The sequence below is a fragment of the Dermacentor silvarum genome, chromosome 9 (assembly GCF_013339745.2).
Source record: "Dermacentor silvarum isolate Dsil-2018 chromosome 9, BIME_Dsil_1.4, whole genome shotgun sequence".
Classification (NCBI taxonomy): Eukaryota; Metazoa; Arthropoda; class Arachnida; order Ixodida; family Ixodidae; genus Dermacentor; species Dermacentor silvarum.
This window is the reverse complement of record NC_051162.1, coordinates 126,848,830-126,867,885: the sequence shown is the minus strand read 5'-3', so window position 1 is coordinate 126,867,885 and position 19,056 is coordinate 126,848,830. Positions and strand designations below refer to the sequence as shown.

At 43.2% G+C, this 19,056-nt stretch overlaps 1 protein-coding gene across 3 annotated transcripts in view; it reads left to right on the top strand.

The window, feature by feature from the left end:
* Positions 1–16,226, top strand: part of LOC119464257 (disheveled-associated activator of morphogenesis 1-like) — a 175,579-nt gene extending 159,353 nt beyond the window's left edge. For all 3 annotated transcript variants that reach the window (XM_049656340.1, XM_037725167.2, XM_049656339.1), the window contains exons 17-24: positions 1,703–1,900; positions 2,511–2,617; positions 2,965–3,053; positions 4,835–5,049; positions 5,841–5,902; positions 8,641–8,833; positions 9,742–9,912; positions 11,901–16,226. In XM_049656340.1, the coding sequence (XP_049512297.1) occupies positions 1,703–1,900; positions 2,511–2,617; positions 2,965–3,053; positions 4,835–5,049; positions 5,841–5,902; positions 8,641–8,833; positions 9,742–9,912; positions 11,901–12,257 (1,392 nt within the window). In that variant the 3' untranslated portion in view covers positions 12,258–16,226. The remainder of the gene's footprint in view (positions 1–1,702; positions 1,901–2,510; positions 2,618–2,964; positions 3,054–4,834; positions 5,050–5,840; positions 5,903–8,640; positions 8,834–9,741; positions 9,913–11,900) is intronic.
* The last annotated feature ends 2,830 nt before the right edge of the window (positions 16,227–19,056 follow it).

Genomic DNA, 19,056 nt, shown 5'->3' with positions numbered 1-19,056 from the left:
TAATTCCACTCAGATTTGTGATTGAAGGTTAACGATAGTTTTACGAACGATGTGATGAGACGAAGACAAAAACTGATATTCAAAAGAAATTTCTTACTGTAGAACTTTTCTTCGAAGCGCGCGCTAGTCAATCGTGATGTGGACGCATTATTAGCGATTTAGTACGGACAATGACAAACACAACTTGTGAAGAAAAAAAATCCTTAATTTGGCCCCAGATCTTCTACTCGAATGGCAGCTTAACGGTTAACGTTGTTTGATGAGAATGCATGTAGCGGAAGGAATTCGCAGTTACTAGTGCAGTAGCATAATTTATCACAATCATAAAACCGAAAAAAAAGGTAGTGATGTTTCACTTCGTGAGCGCGGGTAACGCGCAAGCGTATGGACACCACGAATATGCACAGCGAGCACCGCTGCGTCAATGCACAAACGGAAAGGGCGCGAACGCGGCGATTCTCCTCTCCACCTCCAGTTGCCTCCCGCCTCCGGCGCTCGCTTCCTTCGCGGGAATAAACATATAATCTCCACGATTTGACAGAATCTACGCTTGCGCGTAAAAATCGACGTCGTGAATTACCTTCCACAGTAGTGGAGGCTCAGTGTGGTACTGGCATAGCAGTGACGAGTGAAAGATGCATTTAATTATGGAGTGACTGTACTCGGTGACAAGCGAAGAATTCAGTTCAGGCTTCGCCGACAAAACCCCACAACGCTTGCCCCTCTGTGCTTCCATGTTCCAAAACAGTTTTCGAGAGGCGTCGAGAAACGTGCCTATGCCGTGACGCCATGGAAATTGGTGAACGTAATTGATCCTACCGTTTTTGGGGCGAAGAGGAAAGTAGCCTCAAACTCAGCGCAATTTCGCCGCCCCAACGCGCTCCTCTTCACAGTGCGAACTGGGAGGAAGAGTCAACGGCTATGTTTTCCAGCGGTAGATTGCAGTAGTGATGATACCATTGCAAAATACTGTGATTCTCACGTGTTTCGTGAGTGGTACTCAAAGATAACGGGCGATCACTGTTGTGATACAATATGTGATTACAGTTACATGCAGAATTTATTTATTCAGTGCACTAGAGCGCATGTCCGAATAAATAAGTCGAAATATAGGTGGCAGCAGAGAAAAAGAAAGGGTGTTTTTGTGTTGTACCAAATGTACGGCAGTTTTCTAGCAATGTACGTGTTCTTTGTAATACTAAGCAACCGCAGGACAGTTCTTTGTGGAAAATTGCAAGACAGAGCTGATGCCTACCTAAACGAAACCATTTCCGAGATTATTGTCAGCAGAGGGAGCAATGTACAGCATAAAAATAGTGTTGAGAACAGAACCACTTAACGCGCACGTTCACACAACTAAATTTAAAACGAGAACATGAAAAAGAAGCAATTGCGCAGCGCGGCGAACGGCTTTTTTCTTAAAGCCCAACGCTAGTGCAGCCAGCCTCAAGTTACCAGCACGACAGCTGAAAGGAGATGGAGAGTTGAGAGGAGGCAGCTGAGATGCCGCGACATTCCCAAGATAGAGGCGCCCGGCCTCTCAAAAACCATCTATACGCACGTTCTCTTTGAGTTGGACAATGTTGTACTTGACGTGGTGTTCTTAGGTGCTCACTCACTATAGATATTCCCCTTTACACACTACGCGTTTCTAAGGATCGACGAAAACAAACTCGCGATGCCAACCATTGCTTCCTTTCAGACCAACGGTTCGCTGGAGGACATCCCCGCGCTCACGTGCCGAAGCCCTCGGGTCCGGGAGCTCTCGCTCATCGATGGCCGCCGGGCCCAGAACTGCACCATCCTGCTCTCGAAGCTGAGACTCACCAACGACGAGATCTGCCGCGCCATCCTCTCCATGGACTCCAAGGACCAGTTGCCCAAGGACATGGTGGAACAGGTTAGCCTCTTTGTCAAATGTTCGCGCACCACAGCGCTCGAAATTCGTTATCGCATTAATGTGCCCTCCAGGGGCATAATAATAAAAGCCAGAATTGTGTGTTCGGGAGATGTAATGCATCACAATATTTCACTGGCCCAATGCTACAACGTGCCGTTATTTGACCAAGGATACAAGCCGGATTGCAATTAAGATGGCGAGACATGCGTCAGCATGACGTTTTTGTCACCATTGAGAAATGATAGACTGCCGTTGATGCTGATTAAAAAAAATTGCGCGTTCCACTTGTCCTTATATGCCGCATCCATTAATAAAGCATCAGGTTGTTAGGCAGCACTCTGTCCTTGTGGTTCACTCTGTGTGAAGTCTTGCGCTATAAAACCTGTTCTTTACAAGATTAGCGCGATGATTTACAATAAGGACATAAGGCATTCAACCGTATTTTCGTGGCATCTGAAGGTTGCTAGAAAAGTATTTGTGTTGATCGTCATTTAATGATTATAGATCAATGTTTATGTCGCAACATTTGAAGCTGTTACAATTCTAATTAAATACGCCAGCGAAGGCGGCAAATAAATAAACTGAAGTATTTGATTTCACTTTGTGACAGCTACTCAAGTTCCTTCCAAGCCCTGAAGAAAAAGTTTTGTTGGAGGAGCACAGCAGTGAGATGGAAAGCATGGCCAAGGCTGACAGATTTCTCTACGAAATCAGCAGGTAAGCATCACACATGGTATAACGGTATGAACACTTTCGATTCTATCAAATTATTAGTTCTAAGGGTATTTTGAATGCCTCCATATATAAACGTAACTGCGTCTTCTTTATTTCCGGTTAGGGCAGCTTATCTTTAATTTTCATGACAACAGTTATACTTGCAATATAGGTTGCATCAGGGCGCCTATTGTTTATGATCGAGTTACTTATGGTACGTTTTGTAATCCTGTCACCAGACTCCTACCAAGCGCTCTCCAAGGGTGGCGAACCTGTTGTCTCGACTACGCGTATCTGAAGCTTACAGGAAGGCACTGAAACGATCATAATTTATTACTGCTCTTTTTCAGAATAATTCACTACGAGCAGCGGTTGAGGACGCTGTACTATAAGAAAAAGTTCCAGGAAAGAGTTTCTGACTGCAAACCCAAGATCGTCGGTAAGTTTCACAAGCATTCTGGCTGCCAGAAACGGCGTAATATACCCGAACCATCAACATTTATTAATGTGTAATGATTATCAAGCTTCACAGCACTAACTTTGACAAAACAAAAGTTTGGTCAGCTTTCGTCACAATTGTTTCTTAAACGTACACTCGCCGGTTTTAGGCATATCAATATGTATTTTTCAGGTGGTTTTGCCACAGGTATTCCTGAAGAAGCAGAGTATACATTATGTCGCAACGCTAATGCAATCGAAACGAACGTTTAAATTTTTTGAGCGAATTAAGTGTTTATTAAGTTGGTATTATGACACTATATTTTTTACATTTGCTTGCTTGAATAGTCTACATCGGCGAAAATGCAAAGGCTTGACTAACTGAATGTAGTGGATAGCCGCAGCTTTGGTTTTTAAACGATAAGTCTACAATGGTGTTTTGTCGTGTTCCACCTCACTACAGCTGTTCAAAGAGCAAGAATACGGACTTGTTTGGTATAATGTGCTCAAATAAATATTTTTACTACTACTGATTACAGATATGATATATTACTGATTATAGCTGGTCGTTCCCTTTGGTCATGGTGTCAAAAAGTATTTAGGAAAGGCAGGGTTATGCGTATAATTTGCATATACGTATAAATGCGTATGCGTATAAATGCGTATACAAGCTCCACTGATGTCAGTTCTTATATAGCAGAAGAGAATGGAACACGTTTTTTAGCCCTTTTGGTTGTTTCTTATTCTGCCGCTTCTGAGGGTGTTAAGCAATTGGTAGGCTGGTTAAAGTGACCACGTGGAATCAAATAGGTGCCAGGAAGTGTGACCAAAATCATTCTGTAAGCAGATGAGCTTTAAAGCAAAGCTTTCTTTGCCTAACCCACCATGGTTTCATGTCTGTCAGTATCTTGCCGGATATTTTTCTGTATAAGTACGTACATGCATGCATGTATGTGTGTATGCAAGCGCACACGCACGCACGCACGCGCGCGCACACGCACACGCGCGCACACACAAAAATAACGGTTTATGAGCACAGGGTTATATAGACGCGGCATGTTGACCTTCAATGCAGTGTCAGTGCGAGCACCTTTTTTGGGCGTAATCAAGCGGTAAATAACGACATAAAAATGTACATGTAGTGTCACCTCATATGTACCTTTAAAGCACAGACGTCTTAATGACATTGCATGTGGTATTCAATAGTTTCTTTGAAATTTCTGATATTTGTTCAACCCCCATTATCTGGCCACTGCGTGTGCGCCCATTCCTGGCCAATCCCACCAGCACTGTGACACAGAGGGTACAAAAGTGATGAATGTGCTTGCATATCTTTACTGTGATACAGGGCTATTTTACATGTAGATATGTGCCGTTCTACTACCTCCGCACACCTCTCCACACAATTCTTTCCCCGGCAAAGATCAAACACGGCCATCATCTGACAGTGTGTATCCAGCTACATTTCGGCCCAACTTGTGAACAGTGTAGTGAATAGACATAATGATTGCCCGAGAATAATGTTATAACCTGGGAGGGGAATAAACGTGGCATGACATCACTCGTTGAATAAAATGAACTTAAGCACAATTGGATGTATGACATCTAGATGTATATAGCATATAGCGAACCACTTCCCTATAGCTTTGATTCACATAGGTTCCAGCATGCGAGTGGGATCCACACAGTTTTTTGAGTGCTTCGAGTGCGCGGTGGGATCGGCGCCTTTGGTTCTGCAGTGCTAATGGTCCCCATGATTAATTCGATCATCTCGCGTTTCAGCTGTTCTTGAAGCATCGAAGGAAGTACAACGGAGCAAACGGCTCAAGAAACTCCTGGAGGTTGTTCTGGCTTTCGGTAACTACATGAATCGCGGCCAGCGGGGGAATGCAGTGGGCTTTAAACTGTCCAGTCTCAACCACCTCGCTGACACCAAGTCCAGTACCAACAGGAACTACACCTTGCTTCACTACTTAATTGAGACGCTAGAGAAGAAGGTGAGTAGTCAAAATTTTCAGAAAAGTGGTCGGGCTTTAGTTATAAGGAAAGTTTGCATTGTCTTCTATTTGATGTCAAAGTGATTGCTTGGAGTTTACTTCGACGCTTTGTGCCTTAATGCGTTTGACTTAATTTAGCTTTTCAGTACACTACAAATTAACTATCCAGAACTCGCTATAGTGTACGCTAAGCTCTATTTTCGTGTTTTAGCTGGTCTCGTGATTAAAGTCTACTGCCTAAACGAAAAAAAAAATTCTCATGCTCCAGTTGTTGATTGACAACCCTACAGCTGTCAATTACCATTAAAACCTGGACTTAACCTATTTCTATAAACAAACTTTTATAAATTTTCAACAAATCTGGCTCGAAAAGGAAATCTGATGTTAGCCTGCAGTCATGTCATTTAACCAAGAACAAATACTTGCGAAATAGATCGCGGATGTTCAGCCAAACCTTAACGATATTGAACTTGGTTTTGAGAATTCAGAAACATAGATAGGTGCTAAGGGTAAGCATGAATTTGCGTACGGCAATATATTTACAGCAGCAGCCTGGTCGTGTGAAATCGGTCTTCAACGAAACACAGTGTCAGCTATGGCTGTCACCCAGTTGGAACTGAACATGAGCATAAATGAACATGAATAGGAAGAACCTTTTAGCTATTCTTTGCTCACCATTAATTTTGTAGCACTTTGAATAAAGTCTTCTCGCCATTATATACTTTGATTCTTGCTTACTTTAAGGAATTTGTGTGCAATCTCTGAAACCCATTTAACTTTTTCAATTGCAGTTCAAAGATACGCTGAAACTGGAGGAGGACATTCACCATGTTAAGAGAGCGGCGAAAGTGAAGTGAGTAATCGACAGTGTTTTCTTTTTCATTTATGAAAAAAAAACGCTTTCTAACAGAAAAAAAAAGCTGTAAATTCTTGTTTTTTGACAAAGTTGTGTTACCACGTGATTATTCTACGCAATGAGTACCAAGAAATATTTAAAAATGTTTGAAGAATGTAGGCTGTAGCTAGACAGCAGTGGCAGTGTAGTTATGGTAAATCTACAAACCTGTTTTTAGACTAAAGCCTCAACCGATAGATGATTTTTCCATGGAGAGATAAATTTTCAGGAACTTTTAAGAATGCGTCAATCTTTTGCTGTTAGGACCAACACGGGAGTTTGAAAATGGCTGCTTGTTTATACGCAGACTATGGCCATCACAGCACTTTAGCTAAGGTTGTGGGGACATAGTGTCAAATTGTGATTGGTGTTAGGCTGCTAAGCACGAGGTCGCGGGATCGAATCCCGGCCACGGCGGCCGCATTTAGATGGGGGCGAAAGGCGAAAACAACCGTGTACTTAGATTTAAGTGCGCGTTAAAGAACCCCAGGTGGTCCAGATTATTCTGGAATCCCCCACTACAGCGTGCCTCGTAATCAGATCGTGGTTTTGGCACGTAAAACCCCATAATTACCTAATTAACTGTCAAATTGTCATGACGGTGAACAACCAGACCGTGGAACGACGTAGTGTCACAAAACTAACTCTTTATTGAGCGAGTTTGTGCCCACAAAAACAAGTTACACTCAGGCCCCACGATAATGGTGAGCAGAGGCATCGATCGTCGAAATATGATCTATGGGTCTAGCGCATCGGATATTAGATGACTCATCGTGCATTCCAGCGTAATTGCTGGTGCTTGCGTATGATCTAGAATGTACACCACTATTCGCGTCACGCATGCAATCTGATTGCGGACAAGATTATTTCGCTATGCTATCGGCGACAAGATTCAAGGAAGTTCTGATATATGAAAGCGCCTCCTTCAGAGAGCGATAACTTTGAAATGATTGTTCGTCGGTGATAGGCGGTCGCCTGAAAAGGATAAAGAAGTGCGCCTATCAATATGTGACTTTATTTTACCATTTGGGAGTTTTTATTGCTGTTCCATGATTTAGTCGTATTAGAACACTTTCCAGCACCGTCCTCCAGGCACTAATAGCGATTTTGCCAGTCAAGATAGTGTGAACCAATCTAAATGAAATATATTGCAAATAAAACAGAAAGGTAAATTCTACCGACTGTTAAAGCTTGAGATGTTTGACTAAGTTGCTAAAAAATGTTTAATGTGAGAAAATATTCAACCACGTAGTTTACTTTGTAACTATGCACCAAAAACGGGTGCGTTGTGCCGTTAACTTTATCTGCTAGTGTAAAGGTTACAGATAGGTTATGTTTGTTTACTACCTACGTGAGGTCGTTAGGACGTTTACGGGAGTTTTTTCAAACGTCTCATTCACAATCTATAAATGCACATTAGGGAGCAGCACATGCCATACCAAGTTTGCCCACTTTAGACGTTTTCATGGAAATTCGTAGTATTGTGATATTCATTTTCATTGTAAATGAAGGTATTATATAAACAGGAATTGAGCTAATGACAAAATTACGCTTTGTAGGTGCAATCTTGAGTCCACCTTTCAGGATTTCTGTAAAATAATTTATAAAATAAAACGAAATATTTGAAGTGGGCGAATATAAACTATTTTAATTGCGAATCTAATAGAACAGTAAGTATCGAATATCGAATAGCCTAGCGCATGCGCATATATTTACTGCAAGCGTATTCGGTTTATTTAGGTACCATGGCTGTACTTACCAGTGCAGTAAGTGTAGCTAACTATCAGAGACAATGGATAACATATGAACACTCGATGACTTATTGTCATTAAAAAGAACTGTACAAATAGCCTCTCCACATTTTTACAGCCTGGTTAAAACAATGTTTCTAAGAATGAATAGTTGCTGTATCACAAGCTTTCCAACATGCTAAAGATATGGCTACCAAAAAAAAAAGACATGAAGTTGTGGGTAAAGAAAAGCTGCTGAAGGATTTGCGTACCGCTGAAACACGTAAAAGGACCCGTTGCATGGAAAACATGACTAGTTGTAGCGTAAACGATATAATTACTCCATGACTAGGCTGCTAGAAACACTAAATGACGGACTAAATACAAACATTACAGCTTGTAATGTAGGCTTCCACCGCAAAACCTTAAAGCTTTACATTAAAAATTTTCTTTCTGCATTGGTTCGAAAGCTATTGTCGTCATTTCATTCTGATAAATTATGATACTTTCTTTAGCATACGGAGAACAGTAACCAGAGTTTTGCAGTCAGTTGCTTCGATATATTTGGTTAATTTTGAATACTTGAAAATACGGAAGAGTTTATTTTCGAATACGAATAGTTAGTGTGTGTTATTATATTGGTATTACAAACTTTGAATGTTCGCCCACCCTATAAAAATATGCGTAAACTTCTCTCTCAAATTTCACTGATGCTTTAACAATGTTTAACAATGTAACAATTTTTATTCGGACCGCTTCAGCTTGGACCATTTCGAAGCGTTTACACGCTTGTTAAGTATCTGAACAAAACAGCATATAGATACAATAACATCTGTGCTGTATTTAACGTTGGCATAGCTTTTATGCTCACAAATCCTAAAAATCGCTATGATACATGGAGGCTGCACCTTAACATATTAACAGGTTCATTATACTGACTTTGAATTTTAACAACTTCTTTCGCAGCCTGGGCGAGCTCGAGAGAGAGATCAGGGATCTCAAGACTGGTCTCAACGAGGTTCAGAAGGAGCTCGACTTTCTGCGAGGACAACCGGCCCAGCCAGGTGACAAGTTCGTGCTCGTCATGAAGGAGTTCATCACCGGCGCCACGTACAAATTCTCGGAGCTGGAGGACAGTTTTCTCGACATGAAATCGAGGGTGAGTATCCCTGTTTCCGGGTCAGTTTGCTGACGGGAATTGTGTTGTGCAATAGTTCGTTACGTTATCGCCGATTGTTAAGACAGAAAATCTTCTCAGACAAAAACCGATGAATAAAAAGAAAGTGAGCAGTTCTGTACGTCACAAATGCCGCAATAAGTGCGGGCGGCCCAATTTCGGAGGGCATGAGTGGTCTTTGTGCAGATGGCAACGGCTGTTGCGGCTTTTTCATATGAATTATTCCGCAAACTGCACATCTGAGCCAAATAGCCTCTACTCGCATTTGTAGCGTCGTGCTCGACATCCTTCCCGGACCCAGATCTTCCAAAAATTCGAACCCTAAAATCGCAGTGCGTGTATGAGCTTCCTCACACCAGCGTTCTCACAGCGAGATTCTACTGCCATCGAGTGAGATATGTTGGCGTTTGCTTATGCGCGCGGCACACCATACTTGTTAATTTAGCTAGTATGCCTACGTTTACAAGTATACGGCTGATAAAACTATCACAATCGCTGCTTCGCATTTCTTGCGAAACTGGGACTTTTTTTCCCTGCAACATTTATGAAAATAAATTTTTGGGCATTCTGTATACATCGGGGGGTGTCGCTTCCATAAAACAAAGAACGGTAAAAAAACGAAAGCAACGCTAAGCGCTTAAGCGACGAATTAACGCCGATGACAAGGAATGTCACTGAAGCAAACGTCTCGACAAGTGCTTTTGTCTTCATCAGGACAACAACGCGAACACAAGTCTGCTTGTCGAAACGTGTGGCTTCAGTGACATCCCTTGTTATACAACTGCTAATCACATCGTCCAGTTAACTTCTCTCATGTTGAAATTTTAAACCGACGTATGTGTTTTTTTTCTCTTTTTTTTGTAACCTAAGCCTTGTTCTGTTTTGCGCAGTATGAGAAGACTGCGCGGAGGTTCGGTGAAGACCCGGTCCAGGTGCCACCGGACGAGTTCTTCAGCATCTTCGACTCGTTCCTGGTCTCGTTCAACGAGGCCAAGAACGACAACGAGAACTTCAGGCGGAAGAAGGAGGACGAGGAGCGGCGCAGCAGGCAAGAGGCCGAGGTGAGGACAACTCGGGCGACGATGACGAGGCATCCTCATCATCATTAGCCTATGTACAGGGAACTGTGCTTTCCTCCTAAAAATGGTGAAAAAGAGAAAATGTCGCCCTACTTCTGCTCTTTTCGTGCTATCTACCGCAGCGGTGGCCCAGTGGTTCAGCATCCGCCTCGCATTAGGTTTGAATACCGGTACCACCGAAAAGCTACCGCTCTTTTTATTGAGCTCACGTAACGCTTCATTCCATTGAAATTCCTTGAATGTTAACCCTTACTCGCCTTGCTCAAAAGAATTTGTTTGTACTTCCTAAAGCACCTACCAATTACGGAAAAAATGACAGCTTCATTCTGTGCGATTAAAGCGTGGAATTGTGTTCCTTATCCCATGAAAACGTCATCCCTTTCTATGTTTAAAAGATCATTGAAAACATATTTTGAATACATAACCTCATTTCATATGCATTCCTATAGGGTACCTTTTTCTTTTTTTCTCTTCATAGTGACGTTTGTACTTCATTTTATGTGATAACGATATAAATTAACTTGTATATTTTCACTGTTGGTTGGACTTTCTATTTCTTGAATAAATTTCGGCCTTTGTAGATAAGACAATTTTGTATGCTTGCATTGTCACTTTAGCTTTCTATGCGTTGATTGCATTGATTATATTCTCTTTTTCCTTTCTTATGCTTTTACCTATTTCTACAGTTGGTTCGGTTTTCTATCGTCTTGCCTAAGTTTCAGTTTTTCTGCTCGTTTGTAATTTGCTTCAATCGATTATGCATAGAGGGACCCGGTACGGTCGCCTGACCTTGGGACCCTTTTTTGCATGTTCTAATCCTGTAATCATGTTTTGATAAACTCAAACTTGAAACTTGAGCAGAGATGTTCCGCGGCCTGGTCCTCGGTTTAAATGTGGGGTTCATATCTCGGAAGGGGGCCCTATATACAATTTCTAGGGGTGGTCTGTGGGTTCCCCTTGCTCCACCACAGACGGCGTAGTCGCAGAGCTTCCACCGGGGCTGTGGGAGCTAGCTTCTTAGATCGGACGCCAAGTGCAGAACCTCAAGAATAGGTACAAGCTTCCTCTCAGCCACATGCCCGGCCATTATAGAACCTAAACGTGTGGAAATGATGTTTCTCCCAAAGCCGTTTGCATTTTATGGTCCTCATCGTCAAATGTAACATTTGGCACCGTTACTTGGCCAGGTTCTTAAGAAAAAGAAAATGCGAAGTTGCTTTCATCTAAGCCTCTCGACGTGAGTTGTGTTCGAAACACGGCGGCTTTACGCACACAGCACAATCTTCTAGCGCAGGTCAAATCGGAAGTATTTCAAGATGTATGCGACAGGCTTTATATTATTGTTTTTCATCGGTGCATTTGCTACTGATGCACCAATTTGTTGTGTACTATTCTGCGCACAGTGCCCGAAGGGGGTTTAAAGGGACCCTAAAGAGAAAAGTAATTATACCGGTATTATAATTTTACCCTTCTGCAATACAAGAAAGGCACTCTTACCGTAAGAGGCTTGGTAAACCAAAAATCCTCAAAAACGAAAGACGCGTGTCGATGCCACCTTGAAGTGACCAACCACACAAGCTCAACGGGACGTCATGGATTTTTGAAGGCGCCTGCAAGGGCCTAGTTTGTTTATTTGTAAAAATGAAATACATTGTATTATAGAGGAGATGAACGTTGAACATGGGAAGTTTCGCGAGCTTTTACAGAGCCAACGAGGAACAAATGAGAAAGAAATACTTTTGAAATCAATTTCGTCACACATACCCGCACTTGGGTTTCGGCTCAAGACCTTGAAAATAAACTGAACTTGGACCGTACTTTGATCTTATAATAATCAACTTATTATCACGACGCCAACGAAAATAGTTTTAAGAATAATTTATCAGCGTACACTGACTGAGTGTTTGTCTCTGGTGTCCGTTTAAGTCCCTCACATTCTTTTTTTCTTTCTGCGTGTCACATTCTTGCAGAAGCGAGAACGCAAGGACGGTACCCTCAGAGGCCTGGCCGCACTCCGAGCCAATGGTTCGGCGACGCTCAACGGCTCCATCAACAGCCTCAAGGCCGGAGGACCCGCTGCCCTCAACGGCAGGACGACCGCGGACGACAAGGGAGAGTTCGACGACCTCATATCGGCTCTCCGCACGGGCGACGTGTTCGGCGACGAGTTCTCCAAGACTCGCCGCAACCGACGCCGCGGCAGCAGCCCGGCCGCCAACAACGCCGCGTCGCTGCTGGCCGAGAACGGACATCACGTGATCGTCAACGGGTCGGCATTGCACGACACCTCTCGGGACCGCATAGTGACGCGGAAGCTAAAGTCATGAGGCCTAGTCTAGCAGTCTGCCTCTCCAATGCTGTATTGCCCTTTGTTCACACATGATGCGCAGACGGGCTTGATTTCTTCAAGGACGGTAGTCAGCGCGGACGTTAGAGTTTTTCTCATAAGTACGTACACTTGTTAAGGCCTCATGACTGTCATCTTGACGTGCTGAAAAGTGATTGAGCCGTTCATGAGGCCTTCTCTATCACTGTGCCCCCATCTGCTTTGTGCTTTCTTCGTACAGGATGAACCGCTGGGTTTCTTTTCTTTCAGGGCGGAAGTCAGTGATAGCGTTACAGTTTCTGTTATAAGTATGTAAGTCAGTTAAAACCGCGTGACTAGCACTTTCACGTACTGAGAAGGGCTTGGGCCGATGTGAGGCCTTGTCCACCAGTCTGCCCCTTCTGTTTTGTGCTTTGGTCGTACAGGATGAAATTTTGGGCTTGCTTTTTATCGAATGTGGTAGCCAGTGCTAACGTTACAGTTTCTATCACAAGTACTTAAGCCACTTAACGCCTCATGACTATTGCCCTGACGTGCTAATGAGTGGTTGGGCCAGTGGAGCGTTGGGTTTGAGTTTTATGTCAGTGCGGGCGTTGCAGTTTTTGCCTTATATAAGCAAGTTAGGGCTTGAGCCGTGCACTGACATGCTATGATGTCGCAGGACTAATAGGCATGTCTGGTCAACTTTGATAAGAAATACTATACTTTGAACAGAACCGAAGCTGCCATTTTACATTTTGCTTGTCAAAGCATCCTTACTGACCGTGGCATCTTAGTTTTACGCAATGAAGGTGTTGATGTCACCAAATGAATTAGTCATGCACGACCGACCTGGTGAAAATTTTTCTATCGGTACGATACAACCTTCCTGATTCGATCATTATCGTTTGGTCCAGCATGTTGATTGTGAACTTCTCTGACACAGCCTGTAGCTCTAGCTGTGGAGATAAATCTCCTTGCTTTAGATAGTCTCTAAACAACTTTTGCAGCATGTATAATATAATCGGTGGTGAACCTTTCTGATTCTGAAGCCACTGAAACGTTCGAGGCAAAGATGGATGAAAGTAGGCACGGAATATCAAATGACTACTTGCGCGTACTGGTGGTTTACTGACATGGGTCTATGAAATGGCAGCGTACGCAACTGTACATGTAATTGAAAATCTACATTGAGGTTGCGTATCTGTGCTTGGTAGACACAAGTGAGTGAGCAGTTCTTTAGTACATAGCCGCTTGTTCCACCCTCTCATCTGTCTTCTAGTTGTGAAGAGTGACTCGTTCATTTCTATATTAGACGAAAGAGTGCCATATAAAGCAGTGTCACCACAGAGCTATATATGGTAATTGTGTCATGTGGTCCAGTTCCTGCTCGGGTTTTACGTTGTGGTCCACGTACTTTTGCGACACTGTAACGTATCGAAACACAAACACTGACTGTTCTTTTGCGTGGATTTGTGTTTCTATGAATATATCAGTCTCTAAGTTATACGGCACCAAAAGGCAATGTATTACAGAGAAACATATCTTAGCGGACAAAATCTGCCCGCATGCTTATAGACTTTGTTGACAAGCCTGCTCGGACTTGTATGTGAGCGGTACATTTTCTGAACTTACGAAATTTACTAGCAGAAACTTGTGAATAGCCATCGTCACCCATAGGAGTTGGCCGCAGAAAAACGTTATAAGGTGCCGATCTAAGCTAATAGTATTTCTGTTGTCGAAAACGCGTTCGCTTCAGGCAACCTTCAGTGCATGAACATTTAAAATTTGGAAGATTTTTCCGAATTTGAACGGTATGAAAGAACACGCGCAAGCGAGTTTATGAAAGAGACTCAGCGCTGTAATTAGCAACTAAGTTAGATTTATATTTTATTGTGTGGCTAAGAAACTTATGAAGAAGTGATTCAGATATAATTCACACATACTTCCTAGGAACCAAGGGTAAATGCAGACATATGGCGACGTGGTCAAACTATTGGTCAAATGCAGAAAGATCAATGAAAACCGCCTTTCTAATCATCTAAACTGTGTCCTCTAGGATAATTTTCAGGGTTTCGTAATTTTACACCACCTTGTTTGTTTTCTTCGCGAAAGCCCTGGACCAGACACACAGCTTTCACGAAAATTCCGTGCGCATAACGACTACACATGTGATAAGGTGACTCGGTTGTACAATATGAAGAAGGAAATCGAAGCGAAATGTATTCCAATGTCGTCATACTCACCAAACTAGAAGCGTAATTTGATACATAATGTGTAGTGACAAACGCGTTTGCACACTTTCTCATTCCGGGTCGTCTTTACCGTTGATATTGTGGTGTAATTTTCCTTCTCAAAAGATAAGCATCGTATCACATAAGATGGCCTCTATAACTGCTATTTCATGACCGCCTTGTTGATGTTTTACTTATACCTATCGTGTTAAGTCATGATTTAAAACAAACTAATTCGTGACTATGTGACTCTTAAGTTTTAATTTGTTCTTATAATTACGTTGTTCGTTTTAACACATTCTAACGCGCATTTAGAAAGTTTTCTCTGTCATTGGTTATTATCTGTTAGTGTACAGCATGGCCCACTTCAACAGGCAACTCCTAATTAGTACTCAAAACAGCATAACTTGAACATATCAATTTCATAAAAAATAGTTTTTGATGTGATACAGGTAGGGCCTGTATTGGTAAAAAAAATTATCGGCGAGGTTGCTGAGCCGAAAGTTCTTAGCAGTCCTGAAATAATTATTTCATGTTTCCTATAACAGTGGAGCGTACTGTACAAGTGTGGACTAAATTTTTTAGCAAGCTTCAGTTTGATGCAGAAGTATGCAAATGTTTGTTCAACATTTTTCTTTTCGTTGTTTCACTGACCAAAAGACCTCACGCTGTATGTTTGGCCATCTCTGTGCTATCGCAGGCTCTTGGCGTGCTGAATGTCCGTACGAGTTACTCGAATTGTGACTGCTTTGCTCGCATAGCATGAAGAAAGTGTTGTATCTTTCATTACTGAGCTGGTCTGTGTACCATTACCAACTGTACAATGCAGAAAAATTCTCACAAAGTCTGTTTGTGAGTTAACGTTGTGGGCTACATATAAATATATACATACATAACATTTGTACATAAGACAAACAAGTCAACTGTATATGGACGCAGTGTGTATTGTGTTTCTTCTATATAGTGTACATAGCTATTGCCTACTTTAAACTGCAGTACTGAATCCTCGCCTATGGAGTTGTGTGCTAGTAAGTGCCCCCCTCCCCCAAACTTGCAGCCACTTGTTTCCAACGAACATTCGTTTCCTTAGTATTCATTTAGTAACTGTCACTCACTATCACGATAATGCTCCTTGACGTAACATACTATATATGTCATGCAAAGTTTTGCTAACCTTCAGCGCTTTCAACGTGCATCGAAGGACCTTGCGCAATGTTTTTTTTTTTGTACTGCTCTGTCGCGCGAGCTTTTTGTACTTTTATATTCCCCTAACCGTTGTGCTTAAATATCTGCTAGAGTTGTGTTTTCATTTTTTTACCCCTTCCCGGAAAATTATTTAGCTCCGATGTCTAGTCGTAAGTGTGAGATATAGAAATGCGAATACGAAACATTATTTACACAAAACGAAGTTCGTGCCAGCGTACGCACGTTCGCGGTTTTCCTAAGTCAAGGTTGCTCTCTGCCCTTAACCGAACAATTCTCGCCGTGATTGCTAACGCAAGGCAACCCGAAGAAAGCGTGGGTTGTCTGCAACCCACAGAATGGCACGGGTCGTGCAATGCTGCTTGTTTCAACCTCGACTGTTCGCTTCATTTTGTCACATGTCGCGAAGTTGAGACCATTGCCGCGTTGAGAGTCGAGCGGCGCGTCAAAATGTTGAATGTTGTGCGTGAGATCCCAGAGTTTTTTTTTTCCTTGTTTTCGTTTTACTTTCTTTCGTATGTGTAGAATAAATATACTGAGATACCTTAACGAAACTGACGTGTACTGTTTGCATTTCTTCCTCGTCCGTTTTTTTTTTCACAGGGTTCGAAGAGCACTGACGGTGGTGGTATAGTATTTACAGCGTTCTGCAATTGAACTTAGAGGTATTACATATGTAAAGATATGTAGTGTAGAATCATAGCGTTTCCAACAAAGCCTACTAGAGGGAGCTGTGGCGTCAGTACATGTTAACGGGAGCTGCAAATACGGCAGTCCATCTAGCCTTGGAATGATGGATGTTCCTAAACTTCTTTTTTTCAAGCTTTCACCGGCTTTGTGTTCTTGCAGTTGAATCATTTTTCAACAACCAAATTTGTTATGAACGCAAATAGTTGCAATGATTGCGCGCAAGCAGATATACTAATTTCCTGCCTGGGTTAAAAAGAACACAGTGAATGCTTGATAATTTAGAAATATAAAGCGCAATAATAAAAAAACCCAGTCAAAAGACAAAGTACAGAGAAGAGACGTGGCGCACACAACGACTGGACTAACAACTGTGCTTTATTGAAAAACCCCGTCTCCTGCAGGAAAAACCAGGCGAGCATGCACAGCTCAAAAGCCGACACCCACAAACAAATTAATGTTGATTGCAAAAGGCCACGTTACTAACGCCAGTGCGATAGGAAACTTGGTTCCTTCTGCATCAATGGGATAGAGGTAGAACTGATGCAATTACCCGCTTGCATGTTGATATGGTAAGCTTCGAGAATTTCACGCTCCGTCTTTTCCTTGCCCCTGCCAAGGTTTTTAACATTGGAAAAAAGCAGAGCGCAGCCGCATTCCCGACAATAGAGTGTTTTAGGTGAGCGCTTGCTGTCCACCCCGCTCAGACTGGCATATGCTAGCAAATGCCGCGCAGCCGTTTAGCGGGAACGCTATTGCGCTTGCGCACAACGCTCACAGCGGCAGCGGAACGAAGACCGCATCCCTCACTCCGCTACAAAGCCGACTGAGCGGAGCGTGACGGCGTGTCTACTTGGCCTCTTCGTCGTTTTGCAGCCGAGTTGATAGCGCGTCGCTCGCGTCTCGGCAAGACGCGCTTATCAAATGAGAAATCTACGCAGTCCCCTGCAGTATCTCAGAGCGTGAAATCTGCTAATACTGTCTAATGGCGAGGCAAATTTGCTCCATCAGAGGTCTTCCAAGAATTGTAGTTGCTATCGCAGCCTCTCATTAATACACCGACCTGTTTGACCGATGTAAACTTTTTTACAATTCAGTGGAAGCTCGTACACCACACGTGTCGCACAAGAAGTGTAACCGTTGTCATGACACGCGGGGAGTCCATTTCTGCCACGCGCAACACGTTCAAATCGGTCAAACATCGGTCAAACAGGTCGGTGTATTAATGAGAGACTGCGAGAGCACTATAATTCTTGGAACACCTCTGATGGAGCAAATTTGCCTCGCCATTGTCGGAAATGCGTCTGCGTTCCGCTTTTTGCCAATGTTAAAATTCTTGGCCGGGGCAAGGGCAAGACGGAGCGTGAAATTCTCAAAGCTTACCATATCAACATGCAAGGGGATAATTGCATCAGTTCTACCTCTATCTCACTGATGCAGAGGGAACTAAGTTTCCTTTCGCACTGGCGTTAGCAACGTGGCCTTTTGCACTCAACATTACTTTGTTTGTGGGTGTCGGCTTTTGAGCTGCGCATGCTCGCCTGGTTTTTCCTGGGAGACGGGGTCTTTCAATAAAGCACAGTTGTTGGTCCAGTCGTTGTGTGTGCCACGTCTCTTCTTTGTACTTCGTCTTTTGACATGTTTTTTTACTATTCAGTATGTACCAACTGACCCAGATAGCTACTCTACTGAAAAGCGCAATAAGTAACGTCACAAGAACGCTTATTGCCACAAGCTCGAAGGTGAGACAAACCCGCGTATTTGAACCATCATTCCCATTGTGGCCGAGGGATCGCTGCGCCAGAGCTTTGTAGATTTGTTTTTTGAAACTGTTTGCAACAAAGTCATGACAGCCGACATGTTAGAGTAACAACAGGATGGGAAGCTGCGCCTTAATTTGACCCGTTTGTTTCAGGATTAGCAATAGGAGTGCAGACGACTCTGTGAATGAGGTCAGATCATGGCATCTGTGACGCGACGTGGAAACTACCCACGACGAGGTAACTGGTTCGATACCCCAAGCACCATATGGCGGCGTCCCGATTGATAGCTGGCATTCAGCGTCACGAATCAACAGAGGGTCTATGAGAGACAACTGAGCGTAGAGCTCCGGATTAATTTTGGCCACTAAGACTTCTTTGACAAGCACCTAATGCGGCGCAGAAAAGCTTAGCCCGGTCATCGCTGCCGTCATTTGAGCCCATGTGACATTGCACGCGGCAGCAAAGCGAAAAACCCAACGAGACAATGCGGCGGCTAGCATCATTCCGATGGCAAAATACGATTATGCTTCAACCAGGGACACGCCGCGGTGCCTCAGTTGCTCTAGCGTTTTGCCGCTGAGCTCGAGGTCCTGGGTTCGATTCTCGACCGTGGCGGCCGCATTCCGAGTGGGGCGGAATGCAAAAATGCTCGTATACTTTGATGTGAGTGCATGTTAAATAACCTCTTGTGGTCTACATAAATGTGTAGCCCCCCCTCCGCTATGTGAGTTAAAGGAAGTACGTCAGGGGGGTAAAATTATCTGGACTTCCGTTGCTACGTCCTCCATAGGTGCGGCTTGGTTGTCAAAGTTTCAATTTATTATCCTCCCCGCTAGAACCGGTAAATCAGTGGAAGTAATCTTATTTTTATTGGCTTTGGACACGTTCGGAATCAATCTCTGTAGTATTAAATCTTAAATGCCTCGTCCGCTAC